Source organism: Orcinus orca, chromosome 3 (assembly GCF_937001465.1).
Source record: "Orcinus orca chromosome 3, mOrcOrc1.1, whole genome shotgun sequence".
NCBI lineage: Eukaryota > Metazoa > Chordata > Mammalia > Artiodactyla > Delphinidae > Orcinus > Orcinus orca.
Window position 1 is genome coordinate 121989658 of NC_064561.1, and position 25748 is coordinate 122015405.

The window sequence follows — 25748 nt, forward strand, 5'->3', positions numbered from 1 at the left end:
AATGAGATATCACCTGACACCAGTTAGAATGGCTATTAGCAAAAAGACAGGAAACAGCAAGTGTTGGTGAGGAGGTGGGAAAAAGGGAACCCTTGTACACCATTGGTGGAAATTTAAGTTGGGGCAGCTACTATGGAAAGCAGTATGAAGGTTCCTCAAAAAATTAAAAATAGAACTACCTTATATGATCCAGCAATCCCACTCCTGGGTATTTAGCCAAAGAAAACAAAACCATTAACTCCGAAAGATATATGGAGTTATTCATCACAGCACTATTTACAATAGCCAAGATATGAAAACAACCTGTGTCCATCAACGGATAAATGAATAAAGAAAATGTGATACACACACACAACAGAATATTATTCGTCATAAAAAGGAAGGAAATCTTGCCCTTTATGACAATATGGATGGATTTTGAGGGCATTATGTAAGTGTAATTAAGACAAAGACAAATACTGTATGGTCTCACTTATATGTGGAATCTTAAAAACAAAAACAAACAAACAAGAAAGGACAAGCTCATAGACACAGAGAACAGACTGATGGTTGCCAGAAGTGGGGTAGTAGTGGTGGGGGTGAAATGGGTGGAAGACGTCAAAAGGTACAAGCTTCCAGTTATAAAATAAATAAGCCATGGGGATGTAATGTACAGCATGGTGACTATAGTTAATAGTACTGTATTGCACATTTGAAAGTTGCTAAGAGAATAGATGTTAAAAGTTCTCATCACAAGAAAAAAATCTGTAGTCATGTGTGGCAATGGATGTTAACTGGACTTACTGTGATGATCATTTTGCAATGTATACAATTATCAAATCATTATGTTGTACACCTGAAACTAATATAACATTATATGCCAATTATACATTAATTTTTAAAAAAGGCTTCCTTTCTTACCTTCTTAGAAGCAAGGTCACAATGAATAAATACTATAAAGTACAGCATTTTAAACATTTCAACCCAAACTAAAAGCAGTTTCACTACCCCCTGAAAACACAATTCTGGTTGCCTGGTCTGGAATCAAAATGAGTTATCTGGTGAAATGCAAAGTTTAAATGGGTAGTTACTGCAGTGGGAGGGGAAGGGAATGGAGAGCACTAGCACAGGCTTTCTTCATTCTGCCTTCCTTGAATTAGCAATTTTTACTTCAAGTTGCGCGTCTCTTCCAGCTTTATTTCCTTAGTCAGTAAAAATTAACCCCAGGCATCAATTCAAACAGATGAAGATCATCACTGGATAGCCAGTTAAAGCCCTAAGATGTTTTCTTGCTTAAATAGTATCTTCCTTTTGGTCTCTCCAAAATTCTGTTTAAGCTTAAGTGCTTTCTGCCCAACAGTTCTTTTCACCCCATCTCACAAAGGGGTTTGAAGACTGATCATCCAGGTGGCTTTTCAAATTATTAATCAACTTATTAACCTCTTTGTAGAGAAAGACCCATTTCTCAGCCTTCCAGTTCAATTTACCTCAAGAATCAAGAGACCAAGCCAACTCCCAAAGGAGGTTTTGGGGTCCCAACAAAGTTGGAGCAGAAAAAGGCGAGTGGCAGGGCAATACAGCCATACCGCACCTTTCTTGGGGATATCAGCTTCAGACCACCTGGTGGAAACATCGCGCCTGCCGCGTCGAAGGATTTAGGATGCTGGGCTGAGTGGAGGGCCGGCCAGAGAGAGCCGCGGGGGACGGAATGCGGATTTCGCCCTACTTCAAACAGAACGTGTTCGAGGTCTAGGGCCGCGCCATAAGCTTGGAAACCCCTCGTCTTTGCCTAGCCTGAAAATAAGTTTTGCATCCCCCAAACTATTGTATAGGGAATTGGTCTCATCGCTGGATAATCGAATCTCCGAAAACTCTTATCTTTATCGTTTCCAATCACAATAAAAAACAGAGAGGTGCCGAGCGAGGCCCCAGGAGCCAGGGGCCGAGCCGCGCGCGGAGCTGGTCCCTCCGTTCGCCCAAGTGGACCGCGGAACGGCGGGCTCCGTGACCGAGGGACCCTGGCCCGTGGCTCCCGCCCCGGCTCGCTCCCACTTACCCTGGGGGGTGGCCTGGGCGCCGGCCCCCAGCCACGGCTGCAGGGCCAGGTGCAGCAGGAGCAAGGCGGCTCCGCGCGGGGCCAGCATGTTGGCTTTTCCTGCTCCCCGTGGGCGCTCGGGACTCACGGCTCCGCGGGCCCTGCCTGTGAGTGCGGACGGCGCGCAGCCCCTCGGTCGGGCTTCCAACGCGCAGCGCAGGTGAGGCGAACGCGGCGTCCGGGCTGCCGTCGGGGGCGGTGCTCGCGTCCTGGCGCCGCGGAGCTGAGTGCGCTGGCTGCTGGGCAGGGCGCTTTATGGTCTGGCTGGCCGGGGTGGGGGAGGGCCGAGGCCGGGGCGGCCTACTTGGCTGGGATCCCCTTTGGCCGGGAAGTATGGGGGCGGCCGGAGCGGGGAGCGTGGGCGGCAGAGAGAGAGGCGTGAGCTTCGGGACTGGGGACGGGAAGGAGCCCTGGGCCGACCCGGTCCTGGGTGGGTGGGCGTAGTCGCCGGGCCCGCACGGACGAGGGGGTTAGGAGGATGCGAAGTGCAAGGATGAGCAGTCGCGGGGCTGGTGAGAAAGTGAGGACACGCGGGACAGAGAAGAAGGAGAAGAGCGGGGCAAAGGAGGAAGAAAGTGACACTGACCCGCTAGCTTTGGGCACCATCCATCCCCCACCTCTTCTTTTCTAAACAGAAGAACATCGTTTGGTCAGGCTCATAACGCCCATCTTGGGTTCCCTTCCCAACGAGCCCTGAAGGCTCTCCGGGACCTTCTGCCTCCTAAGGTGGTCCGGAGAACAACTGGTTTCTTTTATTTCTTCAAGCTTTTCTTGAATACTTTAAATGATGAATATTTTCCCCATCAAGTTTTGAGACGTGAACGGTGAATGTTTCAAAGTTTTTGAGTTTTCAATGGAAATAAAACACATCTCAAGGAATCCATCCAGACAGAACCATTTATAGGATGGCAGTGTTTTATGGAGAATTTTTCAGTCCGGTTTCCAAACACTCTGCCCACTTCTGTTCCGCCTTCCCAAAAGATTCCAAGTGACAGTTTAAAGCTATGGGAGTAGGACCTAAAAGAGAGGGAAGGAACATAAGGAATTAGTCTTCCTCCTAGGCAAAGCTCCCTAAAAATAATGTGGATTAATTAGAGGAAAAAATATTTCAGAACAATGGCAAATTCTTTCCTCTTAAACAATCTTGACTAATGGAGAAAATCCAGCAAAGTATTTATATCCCTATATTTAAATCTCAGAGAATTCCATTTGAAAGTTTAAGAAGCTATCTGCCATAAACTGGAAGATTAACTCATCTTCTTATTCCCAAACGGTGCTAGAATAACCCCTCACCAATTATGATTCCATTTACAGCTAATGACCTGAAAATTTGTGAGCTATATTCAGAGCTCCTTTCTATTTGGGGTCTAACATAGTTCTAATCCAGGCTTCATTTAAGGCCACATTACACTAAATCTCTGTATGGAGTGGGTCACCATATGTCTACATATAAGAGAGCACTGAAGAGACAAAGGGCACATGTTTCCAGCGATGTGACTGTACACTAGTGAGATGGATTAGACTCGAGAATCTTCAAGTCACCAAACGGTGTCCTCAGGAGTGGCCTGGGTTGGAGGGAGCTCCAGGCCCCCAACTTCTGCTTTAAGCACAATGGCTCTGCTTGTATATGCTTTATGCAACGGACTTCGGAGTAAGTAGGACTAAGTTATTTGGAAGGCAGATACCTTTTTTTTAAAGTCATCTTTGTTTAGTCATCTTTGTCAGGCATCCCCAAACCCTAGCAAATTCCCAACAAAACAGCTTGCACAGGTAGGCACACAATAAATTTTGGTTGAAACTGGATGACTACTAAGTGTACCTGAGCAACAAAAGAATCAAATGACTTTCTGCTAGCCTAATAGAACTTACAATTTAGTTTTGTTTTTAAAGAGACTGCATATTTATGAGGCTATTCTTTGGGGAACCTCAGTCAGCTTTTTCTTCATGTTCTCAGAATCAAGAGGAAATTTGATTACAATAAAATTCATTAAATTGGCTGTGAAATATATGGTAAAGGAGGTGAAAGAGTTAATCTGTGTCTTTTCTGTGCCACCTCATTAAAATATCTGTTGTTAACACTTACACTGAATTTTAATTTATTTTAATAATGTACTAATTTATTTAAATTTTTCCCAATATCAGACTGAGCTCTTTAGCACTATCTCATTTATTTTCATAGTCCTAATTCCAAGTACAGTGCTGACACTTGATAGTAAGTAGCTCATTGAATTTACTTTCCTTCTCTTGGTACTGTAAAGCAGGATAAGAGGTTGTGATATGTTAGTAATCCATTCGTGCCGTAGATTGCAAAAATGGCCCCAAAGCTTCACTGTTGTCTATATATCTTTTGCTTTCCAGCTGTAGCTCTAGGCTTGGCCATGTAGTTTTCTTGGTCAATAAGAAGTTAGCAAAACTCCTACAAGCAGAAGTAAAAAACATACGTGTGTGATTGGATTTGTTTACTTTTCCACCTCTGCCTTTGCCATGATAGTGTGGCTGTGCTAGCCTGTTGGAGGACGAGACATGGAGCAGAGCTGAGGCACCACAGTCACCCTAAGTAAAGCCAGCTGAGATCTGCTCACAGCTGACTCACACAGGTGAATAGGTTCAGGCAAGATCAGCAGAGCTGTCTTGTTGACTCTAGCCATGAGAGGAACAAACGTTTATTTTTTAAAATGTATTTATTTAATAAATGTATGTATGTATGTACGTATTTATTTATGGCTGCATTGGGTCTTTGCTGCTGCACGTGGGCTTTCTCTAGTTGCGGCGAGCGGGGGCTACTCTTCATTGCGGTGCGGGGGCTTCTCATTGCGGGGGCTTCTCTCGTTGCAGAGAATGGGCTTCAGTAGTTGTGGTGCATGGGCTCAGTAGTTGTGGCTCGTGGGCTCTAGAGCGCAGGCTCAGTAGTTGTGGTGCACAGGCTTGTTGCTCCGCGGCATGTGGGATCTTCCCGGACCAGGGATCGAACTCATGTCCCCTGCATTGGCAGGCAGATTCTTAACCACTGTGCCACCAGGGGAGTCCCTATTTATTTATTTTAAACATTTATTTTTGTATGCCATTAAGATTTGGGGGTTGTTTACTATGTAACATTATTGTTACATTACGATCTTATTGTAGCAAATTATATACTAGGTTCTGTGCCATTTCTAATTATTGTAACACAGAGTATGCCCCATTTTTGATGTTTGCTGACAGATTTCAAGCTACAGCACTCCCCTTCCTCTTGGTCCCACATCTGAGCAACTGGATAAGAAAGCCTGGGTGCTCCTTCCTTTGGTGCTGTGCAAGCCCTACATCATGCATGGGAACACTCTCCCCAGCCCTACCCGCTAATCATCATGAACACCCCAAAGCCAGCCTTCTTTCCCTTCTCTCTCAAGCCATCTGCAGACCAGCTTGGGAGCCCATCCTGCTCTCACCAGAAAGCCTTCCTATGTGAGTAATAAACCTTTTCAAAATCTTTTGCAGCCGGGCGTGGGGATACCCATCCTGCTTCTGCTCCTCCTGTTCTTCAGAAGGGGGAGAAGTTACTCGTATTACACGCTACTATTTGGCACAGCTAAGTAGAAGCTATATACATATTTGTTAATTGATATTTGAATAAAGCTATCATTAGTTATGTCAAGTTTTCCACTTGAATTTCTTTTTTAACATCTTTATTGCAGTATAATTTCTTTACAGTGGTGTGTTAGTTTCTCCTTTATAACAAAGTGAATCACCCATACATATGCATATATCCTCATATGTCCTCCCTCTTGTGTCTCCCTCCCATGCTCCCTATCCCACCCCTCTACGTGGTCACAAAGCACCGAGCTGATCTCCCTGTGCTATGCAGCTGCTTCCCACTAGCTAGCTATTTTACATTTGGTAGTGTATATATGTCCACGCCACTCTCTCACTTCATCCCAGCTTACCCTTCCCCCACCCCATGTCCTCAAGTCAGTTCTCTACATCTGTGTCTTTATTCCTGTCCTGCCCCTAGGTTCCTCAGAACCTTTTCTTTTTTCTTTTTAGATTCTATATATATGTGTTAGCAAACAGTATTTGTTTTCCTCTTTCTGACTTACTTCACTATGTATGACAGACTCTAGGTCCATCTACCTTACTACAAAAAACTCAATTCCATTTCTTTTAATGGCTGAGTAATATGCCATTGTATATATATGCTACATCTTCTTTATCCATTCATCTGTCAATGGACACTTAGGTTGCTTCCATGTCCTGGCTATTGTAAATAGAGCTGTAATGAACTTTGTGGTACATGACTCTTTATGAATTATGGTCTTCTCAGGGTATATGCCCAGTAGTGGGATTGCTGGGTCATATGGTAGTTATATTTTTAGTTTTTTAAGGAACCTTCATGCTGTTCTCCATAGTGGCTGTATCAATTTACAGTCCCAGCAACAGTGCAGGAGGGTTCCCTTTTCTCCACAGCCTCTCCAGCATTTATTGTTTGTAGATATTTTGATGATGGCCATTCTGACTGCTATGAGGTGATACCTCATTGTAGTTTTGATTTGCATATCTCTACTGATTAGTGATGTTGAGCATCCTTTCATGTGTTTGTTGGCAATCTGTATATCTTCTTTGGAGAAATGTCTATTTAGGTCTTCTGCCCATTTTTGGATTGGGTTGTTTGTTTTTTTGATATTGAGCTGCATGAGCTGCTTGTAAATTTTGGAGATTAATCCTTTGTCAGTTGCTTCATTTGCAAATATTTTCTCCCATTCTGAGGGTTGTCTTTTAGTCTTGTTTATGGTTTCCTTTGCTGGGCAAAAGCTTTGAAGTTTCATTAGTTCCCATTTGTTTATTTTTGTTTTTATTTCCATTTCTCTAGGAGGTGGGTCAAAAAGGATTTTGCTGTGATTTATGTCATAGAGTGTTCTGCCTATGTTTTCTTATAAAAGTTTTACAGAGTCTGGTCTTATATTTAGGTCTTTAATCCATTTTGAGTTTATTTTTGTGTATGGTGTTAGGAAGTGTTCTAATTTCATTCTTTTACATGTAGCTGTCCAGTTTTCACAGCACCACTTATTGAAGAGGCTGTCTTTTCTCCATTGTATATTCTTGCCTCCTTTATCAGAGATAAGGTGACCATAGGTGGGTGGGTTTATCTCTGGGCTTTCTATCCTGTTCCATTGATCTATATGTCTGTTTTTGTGCCAGTACCATACTTTCATGATTACTGTAGCTTTGTAGTTTAGTCTGAAGTCAGGGAGCCTGATTCTTCCAGCTCCATTTTGCTTTCTAAAGATTGCCTTGGCTATTCGGGGTCTTTCTGTTTCCATGCAAATTGTGAAGTCTTTTATTCTTGTTCTGTGAAAAATGCCATTGGTAGCTTGATAGGAATTGCACTGAATCTGTAGATTGCTTTGGGCAGTACAGTCATTTTCACAATGTTGATTCTTCCAATCCAAGAACATGGTATATCTCTCAATCTGTTTGTATCATCTTTAAAACTCTGCAAGCAAGAAGGGAGTGGCAGGACATATTTAAAGTGATGAAAGGGAAAACCCTACAACCAAGATTACTCTAACCAGCAAGGATCTCATTCAGATTCAATGGAGAAATTAAAACCTTCACAGACAAACAAAAGCTAAGAGAATTCAGCACCACCAAACCAGCTTTACAACAAATGCTAAAGGAACTTCTCTAGGCAGGAAACACAAGAGAAAGTAAAGACCTACAATAACAAACCCAAAAGAATTAAGAAAATGGTAATAGGAACACACATACTGATAACTACCTTAAATGTAAATGGATTAAATGCTCCGACCAAAAGACATAGACTGGCTGAATGGATACAAAAACCATACCTGTATATATGCTGTCTACAAGAGACCCACTTCAGACCTAGGGACACGTACAGACTGAAAGTGAGGGCATGGAAAAAGATATTCCATGCAAATGGAAATCAAAAGAGAGCTGGAGTAGCAATTCTCATATCACACAAAATAGACTTTAAAATAAAGACTATTATAGGAAACAAAGAGGGACACTACATAATGACCAAGGGATCAATCCAAGAAGAAGATATAACAATTGTAAATATTTATGCACCCAACATAGGAGCACCTCAATACATAAGGCAAATGCTAACATCCATAAAAGGGGAAATCAACAGTGTCACATTCATCGTAGGGAATTTAACACCCCACTTTCACCAATGGATAGATCATCCAAAACGAAAATAAATAAGGAAACATAAGCTTTACATGACACATTAAACAAGATGGACTTAATTGATATTTATAGGACATTCCATCCAAAAACAACAGAATACACTTTCTTCTCAAGTGCTCATGGAACATTGTCCAGGATAGATCATATCTTGGATCACAAATCAAGCCTTGGTAAATTTAAGAAAATTGAAATAGTTTTAAGTATCTTTTCCAATCACAACGCTATGAGACTAGATATCAGTTACAGGAAAAAAATCTGTAAAAAATACAAACACATGGAGGCTAAATAATACACTACTAATTAACCAAGAGATCACTGAAGAAATCAAAAAGGAAATCAAAAAATACCTAGAAACAAATGACAATGAAAACACGATGACCCAAAACCTATGGGATGCAACAAAAGCAGTTCTAAGAGGGAAGTTTTTAGCAATAGAGTCCTACCTCAAGAAACAAGAAATGGGACTTCCCTAGTGGTGCAGTGGTTAAGGATCTTCCTGCCAGTGCAGGGGACATGGGTTCAAGCCCTGGTCCGGGAAGATCCCACGTGCCGTGGAGCAAATAAGCCCATATGCCACAACTACTGAGCCTGCGCTCCAGAGCCCACAAGTCACAACTGCTGAGCCCACGTGCCACAACTCCTGAAGCCTGTGCACCTATAGCCTGTGCTCTGCAAGAAGAGAAGCCACCACAATGAGAAGCCCACGCACCACAATAAAGAGTAGCCCCCACTCGCTGCAACTAGAGAAAGCCTACGCGCAGCAACGGAGACCCAACATGGCCAAAAATAAATAAATAAATAAATTTATTTTAAAAAAAGAAAAGAAAAAAGAAACAAGAAATGTCTCAAGTAAACAACCTAACCTCACACCTAAAGCAATTAGAGATAGAAGATCAAAAAAGCACCAAAGTTAGCAGAAGGAGAGAAATCATAAAAATCAGATCACAAATAAATGAAAAAGAAAGGAAGGAAACTATAGCAAAGATCAACAAAACTAAAAGCTGGTTCTTTGAGAAGATAAACAAAATTGATAAACCATTAGCCAGGCTCATCAAGAAAAAAAGGGAGAAGACTCAAATCAGTAGAATCAGAAATGTGAAAGGAGAAGTAACAACTGACAATGCAGAAATACAAAGGATCATGAGAGATTACTACAAGCAAGTGTATGCCAATAAAATACACAACCTGGAAGAAATGGACACATTCTTAGAAAAGCACAACTTTCCAAGACTGAACCAGGAAGAAATAGAAGATATAAACAGACCAATCACAAGCACTGAAATTGAGATTGTGACTAAAAATCTTCCAACAAGCAAAAGCCCAGGACCAGATGGCTTGACAGGCAAATTCTATCAAACATTTAGAAAAGAACTAACACCTATCCTTCTCAAACTCTTCCAAAATATAGCAGAGGAAGGAACACTCCCAAACTCATACTACGAGACCACCATCACCCTGATAACAAAACCAGACAAAGATGTCACAAAGAAAACTACAGGCCAATATCACTGATGAACATAGATGCAAAAATCCTCAACAAAATACTAGCAAACAGAATCCAACAGCACATTAAAAGGATCATACACCATGGCCAAGTGGGGTTTATCCCAGGAATGCAAGGATTCTTCAATATATGCAAATCAATCAATGTGATAAACCATATTAACAAATTGAAGGAGAAAAACCATATGATCATTTCAATAGATGCAGAAACAGCTTTTGACAAAATTCAACACCCATTTATGATAAAAACTCTCCAGAAAGTAGGCATAGAGGGAACTTACCTCAACATAATAAAGGCTATATATGACAAACCCACAGCCAACATTGTTCTCAATGACAAAAAACTGAAAGCATTTCCTCTAAGATCAGGAGCAAGACAAGGTTGTCCACTCTCACCACTAATATTCAACATAGTTTTTGAAGTTTTAGCCACAGCAGTCAGAGAAGAAAAAGAAATAAAAGGAATCCAAATCAGAAAAGAAGAAGTAAAGCTGTCACTGTTTGCAAATGACATGATCCTATATATAGAGATTCCTAAAGATGCTACCAGAAAACTATAAAAGCTAATCAATGAATTTGGTAAAGTAGGATACAAAATTAATGCACAGAATCTCTTGATTTCCTCAGTGATCTCTTGGTTATTTATTAGTGTATTATTTAGCCTCCATGTGTTTGTATTTTTAACAGATTTTTCACTGTAATTGATATCTAGTCTCATAGCACTGTGGTCAGAAAAGATTCTTGATATGATTTCGACTTTCTTAAATTTACCAAGGCTTGATTTGTGAACCCAAGATATGATCTATCCTGGACAATGTTCCATGAGCACTTGAGAAGAAAGTGTATTCTGTTGTTTTTGGATGGAATGTCCTATAAATATCAATTAAGTCCATCTTGTTTAATGTGTCATTTAAAGCTTGTGTTTCCTTATTTATTTTTATTTTGGATGATCTGTACATTTGTGAAAGTGGGGTGTTAAAGTCCCCTACTATGAATGTGATACTGTGGATTTCCCCTTTTATGGATGTTAGCATTTGCCTTATGTATTGAGGTGCTCCTATGTTGGGTGCATAAGTATTTACAATTGTTATATCTTCTTCTTGGATTGATCCCTTGGTCATTATGTAGTGTCCCTCTTTGTTTCTTGTAATAGTCTTTATTTTAAAGTCTATTTTGTGTGATATGAGAATTGCTACTCCAGCTCTCTTTTGATTTCCATTTGCATGGAATATCTTTTTCCATGCCCTCACTTTCAGTCTGTATGTGTCCCTAGGTCTGAAGTGGGTCTCTTGTAGACAGCATATATACAGGTATGGTTTTTGTATCCATTCAGCCAGTCTATGTCTTTTGGCCGGAGCATTTAATCCATTTACATTTAAGGTAGTTATCGGTATGTGTGTTCCTATTACCATTTTCTTAATTCTTTTGGGTTTGTTATTGTAGGTCTTTACTTTCTCTTGTGTTTCCTGCCTAGAGAAGTTCCTTTAGCATTTGTTGTAAAGCTGGTTTGGTGGTGCTGAATTCTCTTAGCTTTTGTTTGTCTGTGAAGGTTTTAATTTCTCCATTGAATCTGAATGAGATCTTGCTGGTTAGAGTAATCTTGGTTGTAGGGTTTTCCCTTTCATCACTTTAAATATGTCCTGCCACTCCCTTCTGGCTTGCAGAATTTCTGCTGAAAGATCGGCTGTTAACCTTATGGGGATTCCCTTGTATGTTATTTGTCATTTTTCCCTTGCTGCTTTTAATATTTTTCTTTGTATTTAACTTTTGATAGTTTGATTAATATTAATATGTGTCTTGGCATGTTTCTTATTGGGTTTATCCTGTATGCAACTCTCTGCGCTTCCTGGACTTGATTGACTATTTCCTTTCCCATATTAGGGAAGTTTTCAACTATAATCTCTTCAAATATTTTCTCAGTCCCTTTCTTTTTCTCTTCCTCTTCTGGGACCCCTATAATTCGAATGTTGGTATGTTTAATGTTGTGCCAGAGGTCTGTGAGACTGTCCTCAATTCTTTTCATTCTTTTTCCTTTATTCTGCTCTTCAGTAGTTATTTCCAGTATTTTATCTTCCAGGTCACTTATCCATTCTTTTGCCTCAGTTATTCTGCTATTGATTCCTTCTAGAGAATTTTTAATTTCATTTATTGTGTTTTTCATCGTTTGCTTTTTAGTTCTTCTCGTTCCTTTTTAAATGTTTCTTGTATTTTCTCCATTCTATTTCCAAGATTTTGGATCATCTTTACTCTCATTATTCTGAATTCTTTTTCAGGTAGACTGCCTATTTCCTCTTCCTTTATTTGGTCTGGTGAGTTTTTGCCTTGCTCCTTCATCTGCTGTGTGTTTCTCTGTCTTCTCATTTTCCTTAACTTACTGTGTTTGGGGTCTCCTTTTCGCAGGCTGCAGGTTCGTAGTTCCTGTTGTTTTTGGTGTCTGCTCCCAGTGGCTAAGGTTGCTTCAGTGGTTTGTGTAGGCTTCCTACACAGTGGAAGGGACTGGTGCCTGTGTTCTGGTGGAAGAGGCTGGATCTTGTCTTTCTGGTGGTCAGGACCGCATCCGGTGGTGTGTTTTGGGGTTTCTGTGACCTTATTATGATTTTAGGCAGCCTCTCTGCTAATGAGTGGGGTTGTGTTCCTGTCCTGCTAGTTGTTTGCCCTAGGGTGTCCAGCACTGTAGCTTGCTGGTCATTGAGTGGAGCTGGGTCTTAGGCATTGAGATGGAGACCTCTGGGAGAGCTTTCACTGTTTGATATTATGTGGACCTGGGAGGTCTCTGGTGGACCAATGTGCTGAACTTGGCTCTCCTACCTCAGAGTCACAGGCCTGAAATTCAGCCAGAGCACCAAGGCTCTGTCAGCCACACAGCTGAGAAGAAAAGGGAGAAAAAAAGAAAGAAAGAAAGAAAGAAAGAAAGAAAGAAAGAATAAAATAAATTTATTAAAATAATAAATTAAACAAAATTATTAAAAATTTAAAAAATTTAAAAGTAATAAAAAAGAAAGAAAAAGAGAGCAACCAAACCAAAAAACAAATCCACCAGTGATAACAAGCGCTAAAAACTATACTAAAAAAAAAGACAGAACCCTAGGACAAATGGTAAAAGCAAAGCTATACAGACAAAATCACACAAAGAGGCAAGTACATACACACTCACAAAAAGAGAAAAAGGAAAAAAAATATATATCTATATATTTTAAAAAAAGGAAGAGAGCAAGCAAATTAATAAACAAATCTACCAATGATAATAAACTCTAAATAGTAAACTAAGATAAACATAAAACCAGAAACAAATTAGATGCAGAAAGCAAACCCCAAGTCTACAGGTGCTCCCAACGTCCACTTCCTCAATTTGGGATGATTCATTGTCTATTCAGGTATTCCACAGATGCAGGTACGTTAAGTTGTTTGTGGAGATTTAACCCGCTGCTCCTGAGGATGCTGGGAGAGGTTTCCCTTTCTCTTCTTTGTTTGCACAGCTCCTGGGGTTCAGCTTTGGATTTGGCCCCGCCTCTGCGTGAAGGTCGCCTGAGGGCATCTGTTCTTCTCTCAGACAGGACGGGGTTAAAGGAGCAGCTGATTTGGGGTCTCTGGCTCACTCAGGCCGGGGCGAGGGAGGGGTATGGGTGCGGGGCGAGCCTGTGGCGGCAGAGGCCGGCGGGACGTTGCACCAGCCTGAGGTGTGCCGTGCGTTCTCCCGGGGAAGTTGTCCCTGGATCATGGGACCCTGATAGTGGCTGGCTGCACAGGCTTCTGGGAGGGGCGATGTGGAGAGTGACCTGTGCTTGCACACAGGCTTCTTGGTGGCAACAGCAGCAGCCTTAGTGTCTCATGCCCGTCTCTGGGATCCGCCCTGGTAGCCGTGGCTCGCGACCGTCTCTGGAGCTCGTTTAGGCAGTGTTCTGCATCCCCTCTCCTCGTGCACCCCGAAACAATGGTCTCTTGCCTCTTTGGCAGGTCCAGACTTCTTCCTGGACTCCCTCCCAGATATCTGTGGCGCACTAGCCCCCTTCAGTCTGTGTTCACACAGCCAACCCCAGTCCTCTCCCTGGGATCTAAGCTCCCAAGCCTGAGCCTCAGCTCCCAGCCCCGCCTGCCCCGGCGGGTGAGCAGACAAGCCTCTCGGGCTGGTGAGTGCTGGTCGGCACAGATCCTCTGTGCGGGAATCTCTCCACTTTGCCCTCCGCACCCCTGTGGCTGCGCTCTCCTCTGTGGCTCCAAAGCTTCCCCCTCTCCGCCACCCACAGTCTCCGCCAGTGAAGGGGCTTCCTAGTGTGTGGAAACCTTTCCTCCTTCACGGCTCCCTCCCACTGGTGCAGGTCCCGTCCCTATCCTTTTGTCTCTGTTTATTCTTTTTTCTTTTGCCCTACCCAGGTACATGGGGAGTTTCTTGCCTTTTGGGAGGTCTGAGGTCTTCTGCCAGCATTCAGTAGGTGTTCTGTAGGAGTTGTTCCACACGTACATGTATTTCTGATGTATTTGTGGGGAGGAAGGTGGTCTCCATGTCTTATCCTCCATCATCTTGAAGGTCTCCCCCTTCTCCACTAGAATTCTTGAAGGGAATAGAAATGGAAATAATTACTAACATTTAAAGATGGTTTGAAGGGAGTATGGTTTACACTGTAATATGTGATGACATTTATGCCACAGCACTGGAAAATGTAGACTTTGGACTACTGTTTAGTTTAGTGTTAATAACAAAGAAAGTTCCTTTTTTTTTAAAATTGGGGTATAGTTGTTTTACAATGTTGAGTTAGTTTCAACAAAGGAAGTTTCTTGATTAAGTGACAGGAAAATAGCTTCTCTAGAAACTAGTCAACACCAATAAGGGCCTGGTAAATGAAGCAGGGGACATTTGATTAGTGTACAATTAAAAGTAAAAAACTTTTTCGCAGAACTCAAAAAAAGATAGTTTGCCTTAGCAATTAGGCACTGAAGATTAATGAAGCAAGGAAAGAAGTGTGTACAATCACTCATTTTCAATCTCACTAAGGGTCTAAGTAGACTATTTTAAAAATTCTTATTAAGCTTCTTTAATATACTTTACTAAATACTGTGTAAAGATTCCTTAGAAAAGTAGCCAGAGTTGCAATTGTGAGGACATTTATTACCAGTAACTATGTCTACCCAGCTTGAAGTCCAGAGAGAGTTTTGACAACTAGCATTTCTTAAAGTAACTGCACTGCTTCATTAAACAATACATTAATCCATCCAAATGGTGGTTTCTGCAAAGTCTAGTGATAAGAATGATTATTGTTCCAGGGAAATCCCAAACTTCGTGCCAGATGTCTAAATGTATTTGCTAAGAAAATATGATGCAAACTGCAATGAAATAATAGGACATAAAGCAAACTTGCAAAATACGCTAAAATTATATTCATTTGGATGTGAGGAGTTTAGAATTGGGGATGATTTGATTTGAATTGGATTGAAATTCATCTATGGGGAAAAAATGTTTGTAAGCAAGTGAATAGTATTACTCGAATTCCTGGGGGCATGTTTAACTTTACTAAAATAACTAACACATGAAGGATTTTAGTAGTTAACTGTCAACTGGAAGCTTGGTACTGCTAATGAAAAATGAGCCCTAACAAGTTTGTAAAGAAGCTGGACCATATATATAAATATTTTTTCCAACTCTAAATTATAAAATTCTCTAGGTGTTGCTATCCAATCATTGACAAAAGTGTTGAGTTAGAAAGAATATTTGCCTATCAATCATGAAATCTGAATTAGAGTTTCTTCTCTTTAATATAATCAGCTATCCAACAAATAATTATTTTGTGCCTCTTCATTACTTCACTCAACAAATATTTCTCAACAGTCTTCAAGAATGTGCCCACTACTGTGTTAGACAATGGCCATACAAAGATGAATGACACACAGTTCTTGTTCTCCAGCTCAGAGTCTGCTGTGAGAAATACAGAAGTACAGAGGATATAAATAATATGATAAAGGCTATAACAGATATGTGTCCTAAGAAATAAGGAAATGCTGAGGAGAAAGCAACTTATAGTTAGAGAGAATTGGAAGAGTCTTCCTAGAAGACATTCTCCACGTGGCAAAGTAAGGGAAGAACATTGCAGGCAGAGTGAATGCGTGTTATGTACAAACCCATGGAGGGAGATGTCAAGATGATGTCTGGGGTCCCGACCTGGGCCACATGGCAGACTGTAGTGCCATCCCCTGAGATATGAGGGGTAGATGATGGTTTGGCTTGGCCATGTTGAGGTTAAGGCACCTTTAAGACATTCAAGTGGAGCTGTCCATTAGGAGCTTAGTTACATGGGTCTGTAACTCAAGAGAGAGGTCGATAGGTGTGGCCTCATTAATTTACAGGTAGCAGCTAAAGCTGTAGGTGTAGATGAGACTGCGTAAGAAGTGTGCGTCAGATGAGGAAAAAACACCGAGGAACACTAATGTTCAGAACCAGTAGAGGAGAAGGCAGAGATAAAGATGGAGAGAAGTAAAAGAAAACTGGGAAAGTGTGGTATCAGGGAGGCATGGTGACTAGTATCAATACCTTGGAGAGGTCAAGCAAGATAAGAACTGAAAACTGTGCTTCGGCTTATCAACATGGAAGTCATTGGTGACTCTGTTGGAAGCGTTTGATGGAGTAGTGTGGGTGAAGGAAAAACAGGAGACCGCCATTTGAGGAGTGAGGATGACAGAATAGGAAGTGGAGAATAAAGATAGTGATAAAAGTAAGATAACTTTCAAGAAGCTTGCCCGGGATGTGGAAGGTGGAGATAGGGCAGTAATTATTGGGAGAGATAGGAACATATTTTGATGTAGATGGAACAGAGCTGCCAGGGAGGGAGTTGATGATATGTGATTTTTCTTAATCAGGAGGCATTAAAAGTATAACTAGTGTCATGTGGTGGTCTATTAAATTTGATGTTTTATGTTTTCTTATAATAGTTTTTCATTTTCTGTATCACAACAGAAGCTTCACAAGAATGAAGGCTGTCTGTAACAGACAGTAACAGAATTCCCATCCCAGGGGTTCATTACCTCCTATAACATGAAGTCCAGAGGGAGAGAGTTGCAGGGATGATTCAGTGAATTAACAACCTTATGCCTCTGGGTCAGCTCTTGAACTTCCCTCGTGGTTATTGCAGCTCCTAACATCATGTCTTTACATGACATCATCCAAGAGTAGGAAGCAAGGGGACGGTGAGGCTTCTGCTCTTGTATCTCTCTCAGTCTCCAACCACTGCTCATTTTTCCATGAGGAAGACCTTTCCCAGCAGCACCCAAATAGACTTCTTTCTCTTCAAGTCTTATTGTCCAGGAATGGGTCACAGACATACCCATGTCTTTTCTGTCAGGAAGGGTGGGAAAGGGACGACTGGTGTCTTCAGCCTCCATTGTGGGAGTGGGCTCGACCAGGAAGGAAGAGGGAGAGGAGGGTGGATTACAGACCAGGCCAACATGGTCACCACAGGCTCTGTGTCTCTCATTCTGCTAGTGCCCCCTGCAGGGCTGGGTGCTTACAAGTGGGTCTTTGGCAAATGGTCCTTATTCTCTTTTGAGATTCATAGCTCAAATAGGCGAAGCTAGAAGAGAAGTGGTGAACTGGTAAATGAGAATAGGAGGGAGGGGGTGGGTAAAAATAATGGACTTAGGGAAAAGAGGATGGGCAAAAAGAGACGAAATAACTTCAGTTTCCATGGGTTTAATGTGAAGAATACTCTTAATATATAAGAAGTTCTAGACCAGAGATTGGCAAACTGGCCAATCTGGCTTACCACAGGCCAAATCTGGCTTACCACCTGTTTCTGTAGGGTCGACAAGTTAAGGGGAGTTTTGACATTTTTAAGTGGCTGCAGAAAAAAAATTATAAAGAAGTGTTATTTATGACATGTGAAAATTATGTAAATTTCTGATTTCAAGGTCTATACATAAAATTGTGTTGGAACACAGCCATGTTTGCTTGTCTACGGCTGCTTTTGTGACACAACCACAGAGCTGGGGAGTGGCAACCAAGTCCATGTGGATTACAAAGCCCTAAAGTCTTTACTCTCTGGCGCTTCACGGGAAAAGTGACTGGCCCCTCTTCTAGGCCATATGTTTTCTGAAATCCTCTCCATTGTGTTAGACTTAATTATTAAGCAGAAGAAAGAAAGGGAAGGAAGAGGAAGCAAATATTAGCAGACTCCTGTTGCTGACTCCATTCCTTACTCTCCTGTCTTCTATTAAGACCTAGGAGTTGAGGGGCACGGGGCATGAGCATCACATCTTACTTCCTAGTACCACAAACTAATAAGTATTAAATCTACCCTTCCTCTCCTTCCTCTCTCTAGGTACAGTATTCTGCCAGTGGTATTAACATGGACCAGCTTTACATCAGTCTCAGGAGAAACGGGAGGGAGTTGGTCATTGACTTGAAAAATCTGTCTAATGAAAATATGCTTCCTTTTATGGGTCTAGGGAAATGTGAACTGCAGACCTTTTATATTGCCACTTGAGCATTCAATTTCATTGGTAGATAGCATGTGTTTCCTCATACGTGTCAGTTAAAAATGAGATTCTGCCTTGCATAATTCTCAGAAAGAGATTTCCTTCTGGTGTTCTGGCATGTCTCTTCACAGAAATAATTCTGAGTATGGATGTAATTCCTAGTGATATTGATGACTTTGGCTGCCGCATTTAAAAAGTGACCAGTGGGAAAGCAAAGTAGACGTGACAAATCCAATAAAGGAAAAGTTTCAGCAGGAAAAGCAGAAGTGAGCAAAGGTAGCAGAGGAATTGGGGGAAGAAGGAGAGAAAAAGGGGAAGGGAAGGTGAGGAGGCAGCCAAGAGTCCCTCAAAAACAAGCTCATTGTATGCAGGGGTGTTGAGTGCTGGTTCTTTTTTTTTTTTTTTTTTGCGGTACGCGGGCCTCTCACTGTTGTGGCCTCTCCCGTTGCAGAGCACAGGCTTCGGACGCGCAGGCTCAGTAGCCATGGCTCACGGGCCCAGCCACTCCGCGGCATGCGGTATCTTCCCAGACCGGGGCACGAACCCGTGTCCTCTGCATCGGCAGGCGGACTCTCAACCACTGCGCCACCAGGGAAGCCCCAAGTGCTGCTTCTTTTTAAAGGACCCGTCAAAGAGTCCCATGTTCCATTTGATACCTTCATTTTTCTTTCTTACACACATACTCTCTCTCTCTCTCTCTCTCTCTCTCTCTCCAGAATGTAAGCGCTCCTTTCCCAGTGACCTCTGGTTGGAACACGCTGTTCAGTGAGGCTCCCGGAAGTCACCAGTGAGAGCACAGACTTTGGTACTAGTCCTCTGAGGATTACTATCCCTCTTATCTTGGTCGCAGCAGCAGTCTTTCAACACTATCTGCATATCTCATAAGCAGCTTAGTTAAGCAGCTAAAATCAAGGCCTGCAGGCTTGCCGCAGCACATCCGAACAGGGCTTTTCCTGTGACATTATGACTAATTTTTTATCTTCATTTGCACAACACAACTTACTTATACATATGTACTTATATGCATATTCATGCATGCATATATATGCATGTATATGCATAAGTACACACACACACACACACACACACACACACACACACACACTCCATCCTTATCTCTTTTCTGTGGAAGAGTCTTAGTAACTCACATAATAATAGTAATCAACTTTATCTCATTCAGATACAGAGCCCTGTCATATCTTTGATCTCATTTAATCTTCATGACACTGAAGTGAGATAGATAAGATGGTTAAAATTCCCACTGTACAGACTAGAAAACTAAAGGTCAGGGAGGTTGAACAACCTACCCAAGGGAATGCTGAAGCTTGGCCTCAAACTCAAGTCTCTGACCCCGGGCCCAGCGCCTTTCTACTCTACTGCACTGGCTTCTAGAGAACGAATGATCAATGCAAAAACCCCTGCTTCCTGGGCAGGCTAAGGGAAGGGAAGCCGTAAGAATGAATTTCTTGCTGTTAATTAATTTATTTTCTTCTAATATATTATGTGAAACCAAAAACTCAGTTTTCCAGTATTAGCTTTTCTTTCTCTACACGTTTTAAAGACCATTGCCATAATGGTTGTGGTCACCAGCACAGTGTATCCTGACCTAGTCCTGCCCTGTCCTGTGAAGGAATGCTGTGTCTGATCCGGAGAGGTGGCACATGGAGTCACACCTGGGTTTGAAACCCCGCTCATCACTCTCTAGATGTATGGCCTTAGAAGGTGTATGGTCTCTTAAAACTTTTGTTGGGGGAGGGGGTGGTGTCTTCATTTCCTCACTGGGAAATGGGAATGATACCTACCTTGTGAGTTGTATGAGAACCAGCTCCAGGATGGTGTCTGACATACTGTAACTTTCAATTAACAGTGGTTGTTTATTCCTACGTTGAGACTGTGACTTCAGGGACTTGAAGACTCCCAGGATGTGTGAATCTGAAACATTTCTGAGAAGGGCTGCTGAAAATAAGCAGGGGTATTGTGCTGGTTAGGAATGCAGTAGACTCTGCAGCCATAATGGCTTTGATCCTGATTCCATGCTGTGTGCCCTTAGGAAGGCCTTTAATGGCTCTGTTCCTCAGACTGAAGTGTCATTCAAAAGATGGAGATGCTAATGGTACCCATTATAAGATGAGTGGAGATGCCAATAGCACTTTTTGGGTGAGAGAATAAATATAAGCATTTAACCTAGTGCCTGACACAAAGTGGTTTCATTATTACTTTCATTTTGGGGGAATGAGGTTCAGGTATTTCCATTTTTTTTTTTTTTTTGTTTGTTTGTTTGTTTTTGTGGTATGTGGGCCTCTCACTGTTGTGGCCTCTCCCGTTGCGGAGCACAGGCTCCGGATGTGCAGGCTCAGCGGCCATGGCTCACGGGCCCAGCCGCTCCGCGGCATGTGGGATCTTCCCGGACCGGGGCACGAACCTGTGTCCCCTGCATCGGCAGGCGGACTCCCAACCACTGCGCCACCAGGGAAGCCCCAGGTATTTCCATTTTAAACTGAGTTTGTTAATCTATTATTCTCCGGAGCCTAAATGAGAGGAAATGGGGAAAGAGTAGGTTGCCTTGACAATTTTAAACAAGTAGAGCATATTCTCTTAGAGAAAGAACACCCGACCCTCTTGTAAAAAGAAGGGAAAGACAGCAGGACTTAGAGGAAATTTTAATTACTCTGACTACAAGCAGAATTAATGCTTTTGCTGCCTTGGTTACCTAGGGCAAAAATTGAGCTCAAAATCAAGGAGGAGGCTGTGCTATTATATATAGAAACTCTGTAATCTCACTCCTGGGTAACTCCGTGTGTGCAGGTACAGTTAGATATGTTGGCCAACATACAGATCAGAAAAATAGAGAGTTTTGGAGGCTGGTAAAGGCTAAGGAAAGTCCCAGGCTAAAAATATCCTCAATCCACAACTGTAATTGACTCTGGGGAATAATTATTCTGCTATAATCAGGGTCTGTGGGACATAATGGAATGTTATGATTCTGAGATTTGCTTGTTGCAGAATAGATATTTGTTTACTTTCCTTCATTTCTCTATGTTTCTTTAATAAATATTCTTGTTCCATTAAGGCTGGTGTTCATCCAACTGAGGACATCAATGGTAACCTACACAGCTATCTTGGGGAAAGGTTTGCCCTGTGCTTCGGTGGAGCCTTGTGTTGAGAGAACTGTGACATCCTCATAGAGTAGTTTGGTCCAGGGCATCCCAAGTCCAGTACCGTAAAAAGAAAATGGGAGAGATGTGGGCTTTGTAGTCTGATCCTTATCTAAGCAAATAAATAAAGCATGAAAAGAAGGATGTATCAGACTTGTCAACAGGGCTGTTTCCACTGTTGTTATGAAAGGAACTTATGACACTGAGAAGGTGTTCTTTCATGATCTAGCCTCTCTTTATGTACATTTTGGGTACATAAGGTAGATTATGACTTTCCAACAATTTGAGTAAATGAGCTTCATAAATCAGGAGAAAAGATTGGCTTGATAGTGTACTTTTTTGTCTATTGAGACAACTATATTTTCACCTAGGTATCTGAAAGGTAAATGTACTGGATTTATGTATTAAGACCAGAGGCTTTTTAATAATGATATGAGAAGGAATATTTTTTGGAAACTTGCTTGTGGTTATAACTGCTATTTAAATCTCTACAAACATTGGAAGAAAAATAATTGTGATTGAATTTTTATTTAAAATGTTGTTGCATGAAGACTTTTGTGTCTGGTAGTATATTAGAACAAGATGCCCTGGATGATCCTCCTAGTAAAAACAATGAACATTTCAGAGTAGAAAATATTTTAAAAATTAGATTGATTACCGAGCTGTAAGAAAGCAAGAAATTCATAGAGGCCAAATATAAAGTTAGAGCCTGAATCCTAACAGGCAGTGAGCACTGAAGTCAGCTTTTACACTGAGAGTATCTGATAAACCTTGGGAAATTAAACTTCTGTTTTATCAACTTCACAGGTTGAAGGGATAAAAAAAAGCCTAAGACCCTCCTAGGATGAAGAAACTAATAGGAGGACGCCCTCCCCCATGTAAAGCTAAGACCTGAAGGAGTCACACCCTCAGTATAAGAGTGGACTAGAAATAAACCCTCTGTTCGGAAGGGGAGAACAAGAAATCTTGCCTGTCTTGAGTTTAGCTCTGGTGTAGGGGAGAAAATCTTCCCCCTGAGCAGTTGTACCTATAGCTATCCTTCATGTGGTTTTTGTTTGTTTGTTTTTGCCTTTTCTTACAAAGTTAAAAAACTTAATGTTTTAAAACTTACAGAGAAGTCAAGAGAGAAGTACAATGAACAGTTCTAGCGTCACCAGTTTCTCTAGACATACGCCAATATCTATACCTACACACGTGTGTGTGCACGTGCGTGCACGTGTGCATATCGATAAATACCTGTTTTTTTGGTTTGAACCAATCGAAATTAACTTATAATCACTGGTCACTTTATCCTTAAATACTTCAACACGCATTTCCTAGAATAAGGACATCTTCCTATAGAATCATAATATTACCTCATCTCAGAAAAGTAATGATAAAATGTCATTTACTATATGGTCCGTATTCTAATATTCTTAATTGTCTTCCAAATATATTTTATGACTTAAGAAAAACAGAAGCTGCCCAAGGTACATTGAACTTGATTGGTCTGTTTCTTAAGCTTCTTTTAATTAAGAAGAGTATCCTGCCTTTTATGTGTGAGTATGACAATGACTTTTGTAGAATTCCAGCCAACTGTCATGTAGAATGTCCTATATTCTGAATCATTATTAGATTCAAGTTAAATATTTTTGTCAAGAATGCTTCAGGGACTTCCCTGGTGGCACAGTGGTTAAGAATCCACCTGCCAATTCAGGGGACACAGGTTCGATCCCTGGTCCGGGAAGATCGCACATGCCACGGAGCAACTAAGCCCGTGCACCACAACTACTGAGCCTGTGCTCTAGAGCCCGCAAGCCACAACTACTGAGCCCATGTGCCACAACTACTGAGGCCCCCGTGCCTAGAGCCCGTGCTCCACAACAAGAGAAGCCACCGCAATGAGAAGCCCACACACTGCAACAAAGAGTAGCCCCCTCTCACTGCAACTAGAGAAAGCCTGCATGCAGCAACGAAGACCCAGTGCAGCCAAAAATAAATAAATAGATAAATTTAAAAAAAATTTTTTTAAAGGAAGAATCCTTCATAGTTGATGTTGCTTCTTGTGGTTTTGTAGTGCTAAATTCATGCTACTGTATGGCGTGAAAAAATATCATAGAGATCTGGTAGTGTCTCCAGGCAACTAAAGTCCAAAAAAATCCTCTCTGGAGGACAAAAACTGTAACCCAGTTCTCAAAGAATTCCTACAGATAATGTTCCAAATAATAAAAAAAAATTACAAAACATTCAAGGAAATAAGGCACCATAGGTGAGAGCCAACAGAAACAACTGAAACAGAATCACACTTTCACAGACTTTCAAGCTATACAATAAGTATATTTAATATGCTTCAAGAAATAAAAGAGAAGCCTGAAAATAAGGACAGGAAACAAAAAATGTTTTAAAGTATATTTGAAATAAAACTTCTAGGAAAGGAAAATAGAATTGAAATGAAAAACAATGTATGAATTATATGGTAGATTGGACAAAATTAAGAGATAATTAGTGAAGTAGAAGATAAATCTAAAGAACTTGTACAAAATATAGCACAGAGAAACAAGATTAAAAAGGAATATGAGAAGTTAAAAGTAAAGGAGGATAGAGTAAGAAGTCCATATGTCTAATTGAGTTCCAGATGGAGATATTAGAAAGAATGGAAAAGAGACAATATTTAAAGAGAGAATGGCTGAGAATTTTTCAGAATTGTTGACAGACACCAAACTACAGAATCCCCCAAAATCTCAAACAGGATAAATAATAATTAATGGAAGCCAGAAGACAGGGAATATTATTTTTAATGTGCTGAGGAAAAAAAAAACTATCAATCCCAAACTCTATAATTAATGAAAAGAATAAGGGTAAAATAAGGACATTTAAAGACAAATAAAACTCAGTATAAGATCCTCACAAAATGAATTCCTAAGGTATATACTTCAGACTCAGAGAAAAATGAACTCAAATTGGAAGTCTGAAATACAAGAAGAAATGATGAGCAAAGGTTTTATAAATAAAGAGACTTAAACATTGGTCATATAAAACAATAACAATGATGCTTAATTTGTAGAATTAAAAAGCAAGATAGAACTAAAGTACTATAAACAATAAAGTTGGGAGGGAAGCAATTAGATAGAGTCTTATAATGATCTTGTATTTTTCAGGAGCAGGTAAAATGATTGATAAGTTTAGATTTTATTAAATATTAAAATATTTATGCTTACCTCTGGGAGAGTAGAAAATGTATTGCTCAGAAACTAGTAGAAGGAAGAAATTAACAAAGAAAAAATCCTCCCCCCCCACCAATACATAAAATTCTTTTGGTTTGCATGTTGCCAAACTATATTGCGGGATTGTGCCATCCATATCACTGAGTTTTTCTTATATAAAGCTATAAATAAGAAATTTCCTTCAGATCCAAGTGCCAACAAAAAGCTTTGTTTATTTTAGGAGATTTCTTTATGGCTAATAGGTAATTTTGTATCTATTATATTTTCATTTTTGCTTTTGCCACCTGGAAGCCCCGCCCAAACATTGACCTCCACTTTAATAATTAGGTAGGAGCTACTATCCTACAGATCTTTTAACTCTTCCCTCCCACTTTGATTATCTAACATTTATTTTTATTTTTTATGATCCTTATTTTCATCTTGTGTTCGTGTCTTAAATGCTCTGTAGGACAAATTAGGTAGGAATAAATAAATATCTACTTGAATGGATCAATAAGTAAAAATGAAATGATTAAAGCAAATAAAAAATTGAAATCTGGAAAGTGGTAACTATTTTACTTGCTCTTTAGTCTTCTTCATTAGTGGCTGCACAGGAAGAGTGGTATGAATTAGTCTACCCTGTTTGAATCAATTCATCCAGGGCTGGAATTCCAAGCAGCTTGTCTATGCTTGGGGTTTTTAGTAGCAGTTAGTGGTGCAAAACACTAACATGACAAGCAAAATCTATTATGAAGAAAAGAAATGAGAACTTATTACTGACCAACTTTTAGAGGTAGTAGTACTTTAAACATGATATTATACATATATATGTTTCATCATTTGTGAACACAGTTTTGTCTCTCAGGTAGAAATAGTAATGGAGAAAGAAGCTGCCCTACTTTGATATAATGAAGCTGATTATGGCAGTTGAATTTGTTATACGAGTTCATCGCACTTGATTCAATTTATGCTAAAAATAACATTCTTTCTCAGAGCAATCCCACTCAAAAAAAAAAAATCAGTGGAGACCTTCAAAAGAACACAGAAAATAAAAATGAAATGAAATAACAAAATGACATTTTAAGACTACAGTGTAGTTGTTATATGGGAGGAGGCCAACAATGGGGTGACCCCAAGAATTAGGCTATGCAAAGAAATAGCTCTTTGCCAGCTGACCACAGGTAA

General features: G+C 40.7%; 2 protein-coding genes across 2 annotated transcripts in view; one reads left to right on the forward strand and one right to left on the reverse strand.

Moving 5' to 3' along the window:
- Positions 1–2316, reverse strand: part of THBS4 (thrombospondin 4) — a 49847-nt gene extending 47531 nt beyond the window's left edge. Inside the window, exon 1 of the mRNA XM_004270853.4 lies at positions 2036–2316. Within this exon, the coding sequence (XP_004270901.1) occupies positions 2036–2123 (88 nt within the window). The 5' untranslated portion in view covers positions 2124–2316. The remainder of the gene's footprint in view (positions 1–2035) is intronic.
- The window catches only part of HOMER1 (homer scaffold protein 1), a 608509-nt gene that overhangs the window by 5035 nt on the left and 577726 nt on the right, over positions 1–25748 (forward strand). The gene's annotated exons all lie outside the window — the stretch shown is intronic.